Source organism: Staurois parvus, unplaced genomic scaffold (assembly GCF_062004578.1).
Source record: "Staurois parvus isolate SC_StPar_1 unplaced genomic scaffold, SC_StPar_1.0 ptg000157l, whole genome shotgun sequence".
Lineage (NCBI taxonomy): Eukaryota > Metazoa > Chordata > Amphibia > Anura > Ranidae > Staurois > Staurois parvus.
In genome coordinates, this window is record NW_028317953.1 from 21648 (window position 1) to 40397 (window position 18750).

At 40.3% G+C, this 18750-nt stretch overlaps 1 protein-coding gene across 1 annotated transcript in view; it reads left to right on the plus strand.

The window, feature by feature from the left end:
- TRAPPC8 (trafficking protein particle complex subunit 8) overlaps positions 1–18750 on the plus strand; it is a 53596-nt gene that overhangs the window by 21283 nt on the left and 13563 nt on the right. The window contains exons 5-14 of the mRNA XM_089675693.1: positions 1809–2003; positions 4572–4729; positions 6640–6714; positions 6856–6979; positions 7516–7673; positions 10917–11359; positions 14818–14965; positions 15649–15745; positions 17193–17264; positions 17373–17428. Of these exons, the coding sequence (XP_089531819.1) occupies positions 1809–2003; positions 4572–4729; positions 6640–6714; positions 6856–6979; positions 7516–7673; positions 10917–11359; positions 14818–14965; positions 15649–15745; positions 17193–17264; positions 17373–17428 (1526 nt within the window). The remainder of the gene's footprint in view (positions 1–1808; positions 2004–4571; positions 4730–6639; positions 6715–6855; positions 6980–7515; positions 7674–10916; positions 11360–14817; positions 14966–15648; positions 15746–17192; positions 17265–17372; positions 17429–18750) is intronic.

Below are 18750 nucleotides of genomic sequence, written 5' to 3' on the forward strand. Positions count from 1 at the left end.
CCAGTCACATATTTATCTTTATTATTATCACAGTTTATTCAGAGAGTTTGTACAGACGGTCATTTTACTTTTGGCAGGGTTTCTCAAATGCAGTCCTTGAGTCCCCCAACCGTCAGTTTTTTCAGATTTATTCAACTGCAGTGGGGGATTTTAATGTCCTGTTATTAGTGACCACTGCTGCTCTCATTGCTAGAAATCCCCACAACAAGACCTGTTGAGTGCTCTTGTGGGTATGAGTGTGAAAACTGCCACCTGTCACTGCCACATTTGTACTCATGGGCTTAAGCATCATGGCCCACTTTTAAGCATATGTAGAAATTGTATCTCTAAAAAATTAGTATAGGCTTTGTGGCTAGCACTTCTGCCTTGCAGCACTAGGGTCCCCAGTTTGAATCCAGGTCAGAACACTATTCTCCCACACTCCACAGACATGCTGGTAGATTAATTGGCACATGTCTAAATTGGCCCTAGTATGTGTGTGCATGTGAGATAGGGACCTTAGATTGTATGCTCCTTGAGGGCAGGGACTGATGTGTGTGTGCAGTACGTATAGTGCTGTCTAAATTGCAAAATATTTGTAATAAATACCTGATGCATGGGGAACTGTACTTAAAGGCTTAGGGCTCGTTTAACTTGCTTCAACTTCAACACCTGTTAAAGTGCCTACCGCTTCAACATGCTTTTTTGATGTGCTTTTGATGCTGTGGTGGTTTTTTTGAAGCTTTACTGAAGATTTGTCATAGACTATTCATGAGACTTTGAAGCACCACTAAAGCGGTATGGGGTATAATTTTTGAAGCAGAGCAAACACAATGTGTAAACATGACTGTAGGCTAACCATTTTATTTAGTGACAGGTGCTTTAACCACTTTGTAACTGTGCTATAGCTGAATGACGGCTACAGCGCGGTCACCCAGTTCTGGGAGGGCGTCATATCACGTCCTCTCAGAACGCACCCTCCCACGCGCCCCTGACGATCTCTCTAATCGCTGTCTTATGGACAAAGCTAATCACGTGATGAGGTAAAAGGCGACTCACAGCTGTCTTTTACCACGTGATCAGCTATGTCCAATGACACAGTAGATCACCGAGTAAATATAGCTGCCGGTTATCAGCAGCACTTTCCTCACGCTGTCAGTGTGAGGAAGGTACTGCCAATAATCGGGAGCTGTCACAGAGCAGATCGGCACTGATGATCAGTGCCATCAGTCAGCACCGCCCGTCAATGTCACCGATCAGTGCTGCCTATCAGTGCAGCCTCATCAACGCACATCAGTGAAGGAGAAAAATTTACCTTGTTGCAAAATTTTGTAATAGAAACAAACTTTTTTTTTTTGCTCTTTTTTTTTTGTTTATAGTGCAAAAAATAAAACACCCAGTGGTGATTAAATACCACCAAAAAGAAAGCTCTATTTGTGTGAAAAAAATGTATAAAAACTTCATATGGGTACAATGTTGCATGACCGCGCAATTGTCATTAAAAGTGCGACAGCACTGAAAGCTAAAAATTGGCCTGGGCAGAAAGGGGGTATAAGTGCCCAGTAGGCAAGTGGTTAATTGGCATTGTTCATTGTATTGCTGTATCCTAATGAAACTCATTTACTAAAGAAGTTGCAATTTGCTTCAGTTATCCATTCATGTGATAAGTATAAGTACAAGTTAATTTCATCTGCACATGATTGGATATTCAATTGCTACAGTTTGAAGCCCTTTATAACCACCACTGAGGAAATGCAAAGGATAATAGAAACTGGTGTAATTTAAGGTTTGGTAAATGTGCTTTTGGTTGATATTTGTATTGTTCATAGGTGAAAAACAAGCTGCCACTCATGTGAGTCTTGACCAAGAATATGACAGCGAGACCTCACAGCAATGGAAGGAGCTAGAGGAACAAGTGGTAGCGGTCATCAATAGAGGTGTCCTCCCACTCAACTTCCAACCAACACAGTATTGTTTAAGTAGCAATTCAGAAAACTCCAAATTCCCTTTGGCTGTTGTACAAGGTAACTTGAGACTTATTATGAAGCTTTTTTTTTTTTTTAGTTTGCTACTAATGCTGCAGTCATATTGTATTTTCTGTACACTCTCCTTTTGATATACCAACAACTATGCAATGTAAGGGTTCACTTGCACAATCTGGTTAATTGTTTTCCAATCAGGTAGACCCATGTACTATATTGCAGTTGGAAAATTGTATAGTCCGCTTATATTTGTGGCCAGCTTTATAAGAGAAGTATGGACATACAAAAAACAGACATTTATACTCAACTAGGTGGGTCCAGTATCAATCTGATGCTGAATGTGTCCCCCCACCGGCTCTGCAGTGAGAACTGAGCAATCAAACACTGCTGATTGCTTGGTTCTTCCCTCTGCTCTGAGCAGAGAACTGTGACTCTGTCAGTCTCTAGCTCTCTGCTCTGCCCCTCCAGCACTCACTGGAGTGATGGGCTGTGGAGTGGTTGGTTGAGGTTCTCGGTGGATTGTTGATAGGCTGATCCAGGTTTTTGTCCAGGCATCTGCGTGGATCTTTACTGAGCCTGGACAGGCCGACAGCAGTTAGTCCACTGTCGGCTGAGTCACAGGAGTGCAAAACAAACTGCACTCCTGTGATCTAAAGGAGAGGAATAGCCAAAATAGCTTTGGCCATATTTTTCCTTTAAAGTATTCTTTTATGGGGCTTTGTAGGATAAGTGGGCATTCTCTGTAGGTGCCTTTTTTTTGCAGGTTCCCACCAGTATGGCATGTAAGTCTTGTTGGTTTTTAAAAGCAACGTGACTGAGACCTCTTCATTTTCTGCTTTATGGAGAGGTTCTATGCAGTAAAGGCATTTTCATCTCTTACTGAATTCTCTTATAAATCACCTTAATTACTAACTACATGCTTGGTCAGTTTTGATATAAAGATTTCAGTGCCAATACTACATTTAGGGATTTGTATATACAGTATCTTACAGAAGTGAGTACACCCCTCACATTTTTGAAAAATGTTTTATTATATCTTTTCATGTGACAACACTCAAGAAATGACACTTTGCTACAGTGTAAATTTGTGTGTGAATGGGGAGCAGGTGTGTTAAATTTGGTGTTATTGCTGTCATTCTCATACTGGTCACTAGAAGCTCAACATGGCACCTCATGGCTATGAACTCTCTTAGCATCTGAAAAAACAAATTGTTGCTCTACATAAAGATGACCTAGGCTATAAGAAGATTGCCAAGACCCTGAAACTGAGCTGCAGCATGGTGGCCAAGACCGTACAGCGGTTTAACAGGACAGGTTCCACTCAGAACAGGCCTCGCCATAGTTGACCAAAGAAGTTGAGTGCACATGCTTCGCGTTATGCCCAAAGGTTGTCTTTGGGAAATAGACGTATAAGTGCTGCCGGCATTGCTGCAGAGGTTGAAGGGGTGGGGGTTGGGGGGTCAGCCTGTCAGTGCTCAAACCATATGGCAAACACTGCATTGAATTTGTGTGCATGGCTGTCGTCCCAGAAGGAAGCCTCTTCTAAAGATGATGCACAAGAAAGCCTGCAAACAGTTTGCTGCAGACAAGCAGAATAAGGACATGGATTACTGGAACCATGTCCTGTGGTCTGATGAGACCAAAATAAACCGATTTTGGTTCAGATGGTGTCAAGCGTGTGTGGCGGCAACCAGGTGAGGAGTACAAAGACAAGTTTATCTTGCCTACAGTCAAGCATGGTGGAGGGAGTGTCATGGTCTGGGGTTGCACGAGTGCTGCCGGCACTGGGGAGCTACAGTTCATTGAGGGAACCATGAATGCCAACATGTACTGTGACATACTAAAGCAGAGCATAATCCTCTCCCTTCGGAGACTGGGCCGCAGAGCAGTATTCCAACATAACGACCCCAAACACATCTCCAAGACAACCACTGCCTTGCTAAAGAAGCTGAGGGTAAAAGTGATGGACTGGCCAAGCATGTTTCAAGACCTAAACCTTATTGGGCATCTGTGGGGCATCCTCAAACGGAAGGTGGAGGAGTGCAAGGTCTCTAACATCTACCATCCACCGTGATGTTATCATGGAGAAGTGGAAGAGGACTCCAGTGGCAACTTGTGAACCTCTGGTGAACTCCATGCTCAAGAGGGTTAAGACAGTGCTGGAAGATAATGGTGGCCACAGAAAATATTGACACTTTGGGCCCAATTTGGACATTTTCACTTAGGGGTGTACTCACTTTTGTTGCCAGCGGTTTAGACATTAATGGCTGTGTGTTGAGTTATTTTGAAAGGAAAGCAAATTTACACTGTTATACAAGCTGTACACTCACTACATTGTAGCAAAGTGTCATTTCTTCAGTGTTGTCACATGAACAGATATAATATATTTACAAAAATGTGAGGGGTGTACTCATGTCTGTGAGGTACTGTATGTTACGCCCTTAGGAAAAAAAAAAGAAAGACATGATTTACAGTATAAAATGTTTCCAGGAGTCTACAACAGTTTATATAGAGATATTATTTTTGGGGTTGGAGTTTAAGCTGTAGTGGGGACAATATATGATATTTAGTTTCTCTTCTCAGGTGACTTACTTGCTTCTTTCTTAACAGAGCCAATAACTGTGGAAGTGTCTTTTAAGAACCCTCTGAAGGTTCCCCTTTTATTGACTGATTTATCTCTCCTGTGGAAATTTCAGCCAAAAGACTTTAGTCATAAAAATGAGGAACTCAAGGAGGCAATCAGCAATGACAAAGATTTGCTATCAAAGGTATTACCAGTTACATTGGGTTATAAATGTCATAGTTTAGTTATTGGAAATTTTAACCACTTGCCCTCCTGAGCACCCAAATGAAATTGACGTTTTTTCCCCCACGATTAGAGCTTTCTTTCGGTGGTATTTCATTGCCTGTGTGGTTTTTTTTTTTTCACGCTATAGAAAAAAACCCGACAATTTTGAGAGAAAAAAAACAATATTTTTGACTTTTTGCTATTAAACATGTCCAGTAAAACAATTTTAAAAAAGTCAAATTTTGTCATTTTAGGCCCAAATATATTCTTCTACATGTCTTTGCTACAAAAAAAATATCCCAATACGTGTAAATTAATTGGTTTACATAAAAGTTATAGCGTTTACAAATGGCCGTATAGATAATGGAATTTTTTTTTTTAAATATTTTTACTAGTAATAGCGGCGATCAGCTACTTATAGCGGGACTGCGGCAGGCATAATGACACTGGGGGGAACTGACTTGGTGTCACTGACATCCCCAGTGACACCATTACAGTGATCAGTGCTAAAACAAAAAAAAAAAGCACTGGGCAGAAAGGGGTTAACATGAGGGGAGATCAAAGGGTTAGCTGCGTGCTGCGTATGTTTTACTATGTGGCCCTGTGTTTGTGTTTCACTGTAATCACACCGCTTTGCATGGCTGTGTTGTGCACAGCCATCCAAAGCAGTGTGCACGAGCTGACAGGGAGGAGAATTGTTTTGTTTACAAACTGTTCTCCCTGTCGGGGATGCTCGGCAATCACTGGACGCCGGCTGCTGTCTTGCAATTCTCAATTAACTACCATGGTGTTGTTGAGTGCTGTGGTAGTACATTGATTCTTGAGTGTATCTGCTTGCCCATACAAGGTATAAAGCACATAGATACATGAACAGTTCTGCAGACGTCCTGCCTGGCACCAGCAATCTGCTGATCACTAATGCAATGCTTTAAGGGCTCCTAAAACAAAAAATAGTAAATGAACATTTTTTTGCCTACAAAAAAAATGTGCTTTTATTATTTTTTGCTAAAAGCTGAACTTATCCTTTAATCATTTTGCTGCTAGCAATAATAAATAGATAGGAAAGTAGATTATATTTACTTGTTTTAAAAAAATTTTTTTTTTAACCATTTCTTCTGTTATTTCCCGGTTTCCATGCCTAGGGAAATTGTCATACATCCTAGGAGTCTTCTGGAAGGAGGCTTTCTCAGCTAAGCACACCCTCGTACCTGCATGCCTGAGATGAGGGCAGATGGATTCCAGGAAGTACATGAATCTTCTGCCCTTACTCAAGATGGCCATGGCCAGAAATGCAAGGGGTGTTTTCAAAGTGATTTCTCAGCAAAATAAAGCATGGAGATATAGATGGATGGATGAGTTTTGCTTTGAATATTAAAAATCAATTAACTAGCGGTTTTTGGTTTGTGGTGCTCAGATGCAGTGTAGTAATGCTTTAAGCTCATACAGGAATACATGTTAGAATTTCAAATTTGTTAGGCCCTTTTAACACAGGGCCTTCCAGCAACAATGTGTTCATCTGGATGGTTTAATACGTCAGGGAGGGATGGGTTCAGACTCCTGCCCCACTGCAGGCAACCTGTCAAAGAAACATTTAGGGCCCTGTGCATTCAGGGATGAAATTCTGAAAAACAGGAGTTCTGGTTTTAAAAAAGTCCTACATCCAAAACATTCATTGGTTTCCAAGGCACTAATGGATGCAATTTGTTAGCTCTAAGTGGCAAGATTTCATAATCCGCAAAGCTGTGCTGAAAGGAAACTGTCATCGTGTTACCCCAGTATAGTTGCTGTGTTCACATTGATAGCCTTACATTAGCATGACTAGCATGCAATGGCCTTTTGGTGGGCGTTCAGGTCATTCCTTCCTATGCTCAAATTTTCTTTGTCTTTTAGGGAAAACCTTTCAGTGATGTAATTGGCACAGAAGAGATAAGTGAATTTTTAATCAACAATGAAGAAACTAAAATCGTGAGTCTGTTATTGATTGGTGAATTTAGCATGTATAGCAAACAAATGTATTAGAAATTAAATGGGTAATACAAATTTTAACCATGTATGCATTGGTTACATGTTTAATCATTTACTTATTGGAATTGTTTGCCTCCATAGGCTCGATTAAAATTGTTTCCTCTTCAAACTGGGGAGCTGCATATTCTTGGGATTGTTTACAATCTGAGCACCATTCAAAGTACGAACTTGGATGGCGTTAACCCTCTGAACAGTGTACCGGCTGGTGAGCATATTGTTTCCTAATATATTTTGTCCTAGAATTAGGATATTAGTTTTGTGGTTAGTGATGATGCCTAAATCTGGACCATTCTTTCTTGGATTTGACATTTTTTCTTTTAGCAAGTTTTTTTTAAACTGTCTAATGTGATCACCTCTTCACATGTGGGTATTATTTGAATGACACCTTTTACCAGTACCCCACTACTATCTTGTACTATTATTTTGAAAGTAAGGCAATAAAGATGAAACCACACTAATTTTAAGCGTAAATAAAAAGTGGTTGTAAAGGCTGAAGGTTTTTTACCTTCATGCATTCGCGCGTGCGCGCCCCCTACCTGTTTTGCAAACGCACATTTTAAAAAGTGGTTTTGCCCAGCCGTGCCGACCTGCCACCATATTTCTACAGTGGCTGGTCGGCAAGAAGTTAAAGCTCAAAACTGATTATTAACATTATGCAGAACAACAGGAGGTGGAGAAGATGTTGTGTGACTGTAGAATATCAGTATATCAAGTGTCGTATTGTGTTATTTTTTTTTTTAGGAAAATTTATTTCTAACGGAATGTCAGTGAGAGGACGACAGGACTTAGAAATTCAAGGCCCTCGTTTAAATGGTACAAAGGAAGAGAAAACCTCCATTCAGTATGGGCCTGATCGTCGTTTAGATCCAATAATAGTCCCACAAATGCCTTTATTGGAGGTGAGTCTAGTACTTAGAAGTGAAAGAAGCACTGATTCACCTCTTCTCTCAATCAGTGATCTGCAAAAGATAAACTGAATAAGAACTTGGTTATTTTTCTGCAGTTGTGAAAAATATTCTTTCATCTGAGGACACACAGGGAAGCATAGTAGCTACTCCAAAAAAATGTGTAATCAAACCTTTTGAAGATTTGCATAAGGAAGTAAACTGAAGTGCTAATTCTAATATGTAAACATTGTAACAATGGTTATGTGAGAAAGCTATACCTTTTTTACTTTAACCACTTGCCTATCAGACACTTATACCCCCTTCCTGCCCAGGCCAATTTTCAGCTTTCAGGTCACAAATGCAATGCGTTTGCCCGCACCGGACCGCATGCTACAAAAGAAATGCTTTTAAGTTTAAAACTGAGCCTCAGTTATTCTGATCTCCCTTCCCATTCTGCGAATATTCATAATTTACAGCTTGTTTAGTCTCTGTGGTTATAATGTAAAGAAATCCTTATTTTCTTCCTCACTTTCACAGCAGCCAGTGTTCTTACTCACTCTTGTTACAGCCTCGAAATGTGGGTAGGCCTTCAACTTCACTATGTACTATTCAGAACCACCCAAATGACATTTTGTTTTATATGTATAGTTGACTGGAGTTTCAAATTTTAGCGTCAGAGCATAGTGGTAAAAGTATAGCTAAACCAAAAAACAAAAATGTAATATATTACAGCTTAGTAGTCCCTAGTTGTGTTGCCTGTATTAGTTTTCTTTTTACAGTCTTTACCTTTTTTCTCTTGGTGGTCCTGCTAAGAACACACTTTCTGTTCTTTAGTGACAACACTCACTTTACATACTGTATCTGTGGAGGAGCAATGTTGTAAACCCTAAGACAGCACTATAGAACACCTCTTCCCCTCTTTTTAGTAATGCACAGGAGGGGTGAGGTATTTTGTAGTTCACAAGATAGCAGGGGACAGTGTAAATAATAGGCTAGCACAGGCAAAGGGAACAGGAAGCGAGTACATTTTGTACAAAATAGTTCTCCCTTAGACAGTTGCCTCCAGAAGTGGAAATAGCAATAAAAACTTCTGGGGGGTTGCAGCTTTTTCCCACTCTATCCAAAGCTAAAAAAAAAAGTTTTGATCTCCGATACATTTAAAGGACCGGTTCACACAATACAGACGCAGTCTGGATGCGTTTCTCAATGCTTGTTTTTGACGCATTCCAAAGCATTTTTGATACGTTCCAAATGCTTTTTTTCCCCCTCCTTTTTTGGGTCATTTGTGGTCTGGTGCATTTTTGATGCATTCCAGTGTGTTTTTTATGCCTTTTACTGCGGTCCAGTTCTGTAAAAGAAAAAAGCAGCATGTTCTAGTTTTCTTTTTCTAGAACCGGAATGCCCTGGAACGGCAAGCACTGGTGTGAACTATGCCATTAACATCCATGTAACCTACTTTCTGTGCGTTTTGAATGCAGAAAAAATGTACTGGAACGCATGGGGTGGGATTCAGTTTTTTTTTCCATTTGCTTTGCAGTACTACTTGGCACCAGGTTGTTGGTTTCTGGTAGACTGGTAGAATCTTAGGCCCTATCCTGTCTTTCTAGATCCTGTAGCAGCTTAGCTGAACCTGTTAGATATACCACTAATGTTTTTGTAACAATTGCCTTTTATTACAATAAATTCCTCAAAATGAATATATTTTCTTTACAATATATAGCAGTATTTAGCAAGCCATCATTGTGTTTCTGCAGGTGTGTGCTTGCATTCACTCACATGCAGATTTTTAAACACAATATAATACCCAATTATTTGGTAAAATATAAAAGGTAATTTTACGCTGAGTAAATAGATATCTAATAATATGCAGCTCAGTTTTGGGCACCAATTCACAAAAAGAACATTGGGGAACTGGAGAAAGTACAGAGAAGGGCAACCAAACTGATAAGAGGCATGGAGGAGCTCAGCTATGAGGAAAGATTAGAGGAACTGAATTTATTCTCTCTTGAGAAGAGGAGATTAAGGGGGGATATGATCAACATCTATAAATACATCAGTGGTTCATATATTGAACTCGGTGTAGAGTTATTCACCCTGAGGTCATCACAGAGGACAAGGAGGCACTCTTTACCTCTGGAGGAAAAGAAATTTAATCTCCAAACACGGAAAGGTTTCTTCACAGTGAGAGCTGTGAAAATGTGGAATAGACTCCCTCAAGTGTTGGTTGTGGCCAGCCAAGTGGTTTGCTTTAAAAAAGGCCTGGATTCTTTCCAAGATGCACATAAAATAACTGGATACTAACATTTATAGGTAAAGTTGATCCAGGGAATATCCGATTGCCTCTCTGGGGATCAGGAAGAATTTTTTTTCCCCTGCAGGAGCAAGTTGGATCATGCTTTGCTGGGGTTTTTTTTGCTCTCCTCTGGATCAACTGTGGGTATAGGTTATAACTTTTTTTTTTTTTTTTGTTGAACTGGATGGACTTTTGTCTTTTTTCAGCCAGACTAACTATGTCATGCTTTAAAATTGCACATGCCCAGAATGGCGACAAACTACAGTACCTAAAAATCTCCATAGGCAATACTTTGAAAGCCTTTATGGGTTACCAGTTTAGAATTGGAACAGGCGGTCTGGTGCTAGATTTATTGCTCTCACTCTGATGTTCGCCAAAAAAAAAAAAAAAACAGTTGCAGCTGTAACCACGATCCTAACCACTGAAAATGGGTATGCCCCTTTGGGGGAAGCGGTTAATGTACTTTTTGAAAAGGATTTTACAGAACATATACACCATTTGTTCATTATGGATAAAGTAGGAGAGCGTTAAAACCAATGTCTATATATTTTTTTTTTTTTTTGCCGTGTGTCTCATTATGGAGATTTGCCTTAACTTCCTGTCATGAAGACTCAGCAGGAAGTGAGGATATTTGCTAGGTGAGTGATATCCCATTTGGTAGTAGTCATAGAAACAAGTGTCTCCATTAAAAGAGTTCACTTCTATTCCTGTTCGGGTGACAGCTCAAAATTTTGGATTTCCTCTCACATTTGCTCCCGGTGGCATTGGTTTTAAGAACAAATAGAGAAAGTTGAATCACCCTAATGGAGACACAAACCACAATAAAAACCTGACATTGGTTCTACCCCTCACCATTCTATCCACATCTGAAAAAAAAAAACTTACCCTTTAGGTGGAAGATTTGCTTTATTGGTACTGTAATGGTTAATGTTGGCATTTACAAGTATTTTTTCCCCCAACAGGTGTTTTTTATCAATTTCCCTACGGGGCTACTGTGTGGAGAAATCAGAAAAGCGCACGTTGAATTTGTGAATGTGAGCAAGTGCCCACTGACGGGGCTTAGGGTTGTATCCAAGAGGCCTGAGTTCTTTACATTTGGAAGCAATACAGAAGCACTGACACCACTAAGTCCTGCAGCATCAGTGAACTGCAGTGCCTATAAAACTGTTGTTACAGATTCTACCTCTGGGTGCTCTGTGTTGACCTCATCTGTTACTCCAGTGGACTTTGGTTTTGGTAATGGGAAACAGCCGGAGGTTGTGGAAATTCCACTTACAGACTCTGTTTTAGCTCCTGGTGCATCAGTACAGCTCCCGCTGTGGTTAAGAGGACCTGATCAAGAAGGAGTTCATGAAATAAATTTCTTGTTCTACTATGAAAGCACAGAAAAACAATCAAAAATGCGGTAGGTTTCAAATTTACTCAGTAATCAGCCCTACTTGTTCCTCAAAAAACATTCCTTAAAAAAGGCTAAACTATCTGCAATTACTGAGAACAGGTACCAGCATGCACGTTGAAATACCTTGTATAGAGACCTCCATACACAGGGCATCTATTATGTAAACCTCATCAAGCTACTTTCAGATCCTGCTACCTCAGTAACTTTTGTAAAGTAAGTACATGTTCACTTTATGTGATCACATTCAGTTAAATCTGCCACATATACACAGTGCTTTTCTGTACATGTGTCTTAATGTATTTTGAAACTTAGACATGTTTTATATTTATTACTTCTCTGAAATAAATGCCTAGACTTGGTGAACCCCAATATAGTTATTCTAGAACTTGAGTGAATTTGGAACAGAGCAGAATACCTGCAAGAAGGCTCAGGAAGCTGCAAGTTGTCATCTGGTTTCCAGTTCCTGACCAGATAAGTCATTGAAAGTGAATCCAGATACATGCAGCTTCACTACCCTGGAATGACCCAGGAGTATAACTTTAAGCTGAGGCTGCTTGGCCAAAAAGCAAAATATGGTTGGCCGAGCTGGCATTACCTGTCGCAACAAAAGTTGGGTGGAAAATTGTCAGCCAGGCAATGATTGCATCGTATCGGATGTGGTGACTGGTCAAATATTCAAACAAGTGCTGGTGCTGTCTGAATACAGTAACCAGTATGGCAGATTTTTTGACACACATTTTATACTTACCTGGTCTGTGTGCAATGGTTTTGCACAGAGCAGCCCCAATCCTCTTTTTCTTGGGTCCCCATTGGCGACCCTGGCTGCGCCTCCTTGACCAGTACTTCCAATAGCAAGCCGCTTTCTATGGATGCTATGGAGGCACTGGTGCATGCTCTAAGACACAACCTCCCTGCTCTCTCATCATTGGCTGTAATTGACAGCAATGGGAGCCAATGGCTCTTGTTTTTGTGTCTCGGCCAATGACGAGAGAGACCAGGAACAGCTGAGGCTTCCGTACACATTGATGGATTGAGCACACAGAAGGTTTTTTTACCTTCCTGCATAGAATGTTTGAAAGTAAAAAACCTTCAGCATTTACAACCACTTTAATGTACGTGGTTTAGCAGGGATGGGGCAATCGATTGATTTCTCTGTTCAGCCACGTGTGTGGCTAGCTTTACCTGTTCTGTAAATTTCAGAAAATTTTGGAGGCTTGAGGGCAATTTTGTACACCTCTGAACTGCGCTGTCCACTACTTCCCCACAATGCAGGGAGTTTATTAGTTCCTCTGTTTTTTTTAAGAAAACAGTCAGACAGCTCTTGTTTCTACTCGCGCAAAGGGGCAGACTTGGCAAAGAAAGTAGAGCATGTTCACTTTGCAAAGTTAAATTTTACTTGTTTTTTTGAATCAAGGAAGCTGAGCAAAAAATGTCTCTGCAAAGTAAGCATGATCCATTGTTTTGCCAAGTCAGTCTCATTGCTTTGCAAATTATATACAATGGTTATGAAAAGTCTACACACTCCTGTTAAAATGTCAGGTTTCTGTGATGTAAAAAAAATGAGACAAAGATAAATCATTTCAGAATTTTTTCCACGTTTAGTGTAACCTATAAACTGTACAACTCAATTGAACAACAAACTGAAATCTTTTGGGTGGAGGGAAGTAAAATTAAAAAACTAAAATAATATGGTTGCATAAGTGTGCACACCCTTAAACTAATACTTTGTTAAAGCACCTTTTGATTTTATTCCAGCATTCAGTATTTTTGGGTATGAGTCTATCAGCATGACACATGTTGACTTGGCAATATTTGCCCACTCTTCCTTGCAAAAACACTCCAAATCTGTCAGATTGCAAGGGCATGCTTGTGCACAACCCTCTTTAGATCACCGCACAGATTTTCGATTGGATTAAGGTCTAGGCTCTGGCTGGGACATTCCAAAACTTTAATCATCTTCTGGTGAAGCCATTCCTTTGCTGGTTTGGATGTATGCTTTGGGTCGTTGTCATGCTGAATTATGAAGTTCCTCTTCATGTTCAGCTTTCTAGCAGAAGCCTGAAGGTTTTGTGCCAATATTGATGGACTAGTAAAACCAGACTAGCTAGCACCTTTTAAGCAGTTACAACAACTGTTTTTATTCCTTTTGGGATAAAGATTTTAAATAAAATAAAATCTGACCATTCTAAACACCTCTGTTAATGTTAAATGGGTTTTCCCAACCATCTGTCACTTTTTCTGGACAGCTTGGTTTATTAACCACTTGCCTACCGGGCACTTTTACCCCCTTCGTGCCCAGGCCAATTTTCAGTTTTCAGTGCTGTTGCACTTTGAATGATGCGGTCATGCAACATTGTATCCATATGAAATTTTTATAATTTTTTAACACAAACAGAACTTTCTTTGATGGTATTTAATCACTGCTGGGGGGTTTATTTTTGCATTATAAACAAAAAAAAGCAAAAAAAAAAAAAAGTTTTTCTTTGTTTCAAATATAAAATTTAGCAAACTGGTAATTTTTCTCCTTCACTGATGTACGTTGATGAGGCCACTGATAGGCAGCACTGATGGGCACTGATGAGGTGGCACAGATAGGCAGCACTGAAAAGATTGCACTGGTGGGCATTGATGAGGCACTGATGATGCTGCACTGATGTGCAACAATGATGGGCACTGACTAACAGCACTGACTGGCGGCACTGATGGGTGCAACTGCTGGGCAGCACTGGTGGGTGGCACTACTGGACAGCACTGGTGGGTGGCACTACTGGACAGCACTGATGACCAGTGCATTGATCAGTGCCCTGATTATTAGTGCAGATGTCCTCTGTGACATTTGCCGGTTATCGGCAGTACTTTCCTTGTGCTGTGACAGCGTGAGGAAAGTGCTGCTGCTAATCGTCAACTGTATTTACTTTGTGATCCACTGTGTCATTGGACAAAGCTGATAACGTGGTAAAAGGCCACTGTGATTGGCCTTTACCTAGTCATGTGATCAGCGATCACTGACAATGCTGGGGGCACGTTCTGGTAGGACGTCATGTGACGCCCTCCCAGAAATGGACAACCACGCTGTAGCCATCATTCGGCTATAGCACGGTTGTAAAGTGGTTAAAGGAGATTGAAAAATAACAGACTTACTGGCAGGATCACCAGGGGGAAATAAAGGAAGAAAAAATTATCAAAAAAAAAACATTGCAGGCACCATATTTAAGGATTTGTAAGCTGCAATATATTACATTTGTGCTTTTTGTTTTAGATAATCTTTTAAATATAAACTTTTTTTTCTCAGACAAGATCAGTGGTATAAAGACTCAGTAGTAGGGGGTCATAATTTACTTTCGATATGCACAGAATCATTTATTTGAATTCATGCTGTATCAATTATGTGTTAGTAGTCCCATGTAGGGGGGGTTTCAAATGTCATAGAAATTTATTTAATTTATTATGTTTGTGTTTTTTAGACATCGTGTCTTAAGGCATACTGCGGTTATCTGTACCAGTAAGTCACTGAATGTGCGGGCGTCTGTCTCTAGGAGTAATGCACTGGAAGATGAAGAAAGCAAAGCTGGAAATATGCTTGTGTTTGTAGATGTGGAGAACATGAACACGGTAAGCAGCTATACACATTGACCTTCCTTTTTGGTGGAAAACACTTGATTTTATTGCTGCTTTGTTTCAAGTTTCTAAAACAAATCTGTTTGGAGATTGCATAATCTCAAGATTCTGAAACATCTCCTTAGGTTTGGGGAGATCACATTTCAACATTAATGTTCAGTGTTTATTAAACATTACATTTTGGGGAAGGTCTTCTTCTTGCTGTATTTCATGATGATGCCACTAGCAGTTTTATAAAAATCACTTTCTTTACATGCTTTGCTCCAAACAAACACTACTTGTCAGAGAAAAGCATAATATGTAAAGGGAAGCTTTACCACATTCACTAAGCTCTGGGAAAAATTTCCTTGCAGAGTGCAACTTTACTTGCAAAATGAATTGTGTATTTGACTTTAGTAAATGAGTGCCGTAATCTCAAATCATCCTCTGTGTACCCATAAAGCTACACTTTACATTTGTGGTTGTTACCCCACACATCACCACATATTCCTAGAACAGCTTGTACCTTGGCCCAAACATGGAGAGAAGAGGGAGGGTTGCCTACTTCTGCCTAAATAAATAGCGACTCTAAGAAAGTAGTTATTCACAAAGCCAATTTGCAGTGCTGACTAGGTACTCAAGATGTGGAGGTATGTTTTGCTCTTGGTTATCTTAATTAATTACCATTTTAATTCTAGAGTGAAGCGGGTGTAAAAGAATTTCATATAGTTCAAGTGTCAAGCAGCAGTAAGAACTGGAAACTGCAGAAGTCTGTAAATCCCACTGCAGAGAAAGGTTGGTTGTTTTCTTGACATTCTCCCTTTTGCTTTACTTGTTAATGTAATACATACATTATTTTCAAAACCTAATAGAACTGTTATTGTCATTGAACTAATATGACAATGTCTGCATATTAGGTCAATGATGTCAAGAGCATCCCCACCCCTTTGTGTAAGCACAGCTACTTGGCAGGGAATACACTGGCCACAGTTGATTGGGTGGCAGCTCCTTCTTTGTGCTGGTGTAGAGTTGTAGTCCGAGGTACTTCCTATAAAGAGAGTTTGATAATTTCTCTGATCGTTATAAGCAGACAGAGAAACTGGAAGCTGCAAGAAGAGAAATGTAAATTTTAATTAATAAGTAGAGATTCATGTACTTAACCTCCCTAGCGGTATTCCCGAGTGTAGCTCGGGGTAAAGTTACAGTACCAAAAGCGGTAACCCCGAGCTGCACTCGGGCTTACCATGCGGCGTTGCTCAGGGATTCCCTGCAGCGCTTGCCTTGTCCTTCGCTCCTGTGATGCGTCCCCTGCAGTGTCCCTGGCCATCTCCTCCGGCCGATGCCGGCATCCGGCTTCCGTGTTCCGGTCCCTGCGAGCATCGGGACGTACAGGGGCCGGAATCGGCGGCAAATTTAAAAATGTTAAAAAATGACATTTTCTAATAAACTAAAATAACATAGTAAAACATTACTATTTCACATACATTTTGTCCCTAATGCTTTGTCCTGTGCCCTGCCTGCATTTTGACTGTTCTTTCTGCCTGGAAACTTAGAAAAGTCCATGGCGTCCAAAAAGCAGCCCTTTAGGTCAAAAGCGGTTTTAGACCAGCTAGAGAACAGCGATAGTAAATCAGAACCACTTGCAGAATTGAGTGATAATGATTTGTGGGGAAATTCGTCATCAGACACTGAAAACGATTTTGCGACTTTGCTCAGTGATGTGAAAACTTGGCGCTTTATTTCCAATTATGAGTGTTTTTGGTTTGATTATATTATTGAATTAAATTTATTATTATATTATTATTATTTTTTATGATTATTAAATTATAATTTATGATTTCGTGTTTCAAGTTTTATGATATCCGGAATGTTTACTAGACTCTTGTTCGGACAGATTTCAGTGAGTTATTCCTAAAAATTACAAGCCTACAATAAAAAATGACATATTACCATGCAAAAAAATGTACCGCTTTCAGCACAGAAATATGGACATAATCATACTGCTAGGGAGGTTAAAAGGAAAAATATATTTGTATATTTTTTTTTTTTAATACAAAACCACATTAAATTGTCTCTGTGCAGCGGAATACAGGAGGAGGTTTACTCTGCATATTCATAGTTCTAATTAAACTAAAGGATTTGATTGGGATAAATATAGATTGGATTTAAAGATTGCCTAAGTGAACCCTATGACGTTTTGTATGTGAAGGAAAGCAATTCAATATTTTAATTTACTTTTTAGATACTAAACTAACCAGTAGAGAAAGGGCCAAGATGTGCTTCAAAGCTGTTCGATGCAAATTCTCCTACCTAGGTAAAGATTACAAATCTACTTGAATACTTTTAATTAATGCAAATTGGTAACTGTTTTGACCTTGTATAAATGTTAACAGCTTTCTTTGCCTGTGTACAATTACTTTAGATGACATGAAATCAGACAGATACACGTTTGGGGACATTGTTTTTGGAGGTGAACAGGTATGGTTGATTTATTGTAGTCCTTGCCTTGGCTATATCATGCATGATTATTATGCATTACCTCTGTTATAAAATATACAGTTAACAGTTTGCAAAAAAAGTGGCCAATCTGTGTTTGAAAAGGGATTTTTTTTTTTGTATGGTTAGCTCTATGACCTTAAAGGGGATGTCGCAGAATAATGTAAAATCCTGTTTTTTGGGGGGTTCGTACATGGTGCACATTTCACCTGTAAATAGTTCAAATTATTTGTCAGGCTGACATCTGATTACTGAAATTAAGTGGCTTCCAGTGAAAATTATACCTACACATATATAGAGCGCAATATATTTAAACCAGACCATATATCGCAATCCTAAACTTTTCTTATAAAAGTGTTTGCGCTTGATGCAACGTAGGGTCTTATGCTGCATACATGAACGTGTCCAGTGCTCAGTGCAGTGCTACCCCCTCTCCTCCTTCATCCACTAATCACTGTTAGTGTGTTCCATGCTATATGCCCTGCATGATCCTTCACCTCCACTCCTTCACCTTCTCAGATCTGGTGAGAACTCACCAGATCTCCATGACCCCCTAATTTCCATTGGGTCACAAAGCACTTGTGGCCACCAGGGATTAAATCTTCCGGGACTGGGGTTGGCAACCCGTTGATTGCGATTTACCTGTTGACTGTGGGCAGAGACAGGTAGATCGTGATCAAGTCCCTGTCCTGCCAACCGGAAAGTGCTCCTACCCTTGCATCCCCATTTGCTGAACAGTGCAGAGGCTCTTGTCACCTGAGCTCTCAAACCGGGAAGCATAGGCAGAGGTATTCCCCCACCCCAGAGCACACTCTTTTCATGTGTGCGGGGTGGGGCATGTCTCTGCCACCTAGCATTCGCTATCAGCAAGTTCGGGTTAACTTCCCAATGAGTGCAGTGCACTGATCCTCACTGACCCTCCTCTAGTTCATTCAAATGAGCATGCTTGTGGGTGCAAACATTTGCTGAGAGAGAACGAGTGGGATCAGCACAACAGAACCACAGCAGCTTTCTTCAGCTTTTCTGCATTAGCGAAACACTTGTACCTCCTGACCCCTCTGTGTGGCCTCCTGACCCTCCATTAGTGTATCCTCCAGCACCATGCCCTCCTGAACCCCCAGTTCCATACTCTCCAGACTCCCCTGTAGTGTGTCCTCCTGACCCCCCCCCCCCCCCCATACCGTACTGGGGCTGCTTTGAAGTACCATCTTCTGTGCCGGAAAAGCCTAATAGCCATGGAAGGCTCCTGAACAAACAGGATTTTCAGTTTTCTTATCTCACCTCACCCCATGCTCCCTATGTTT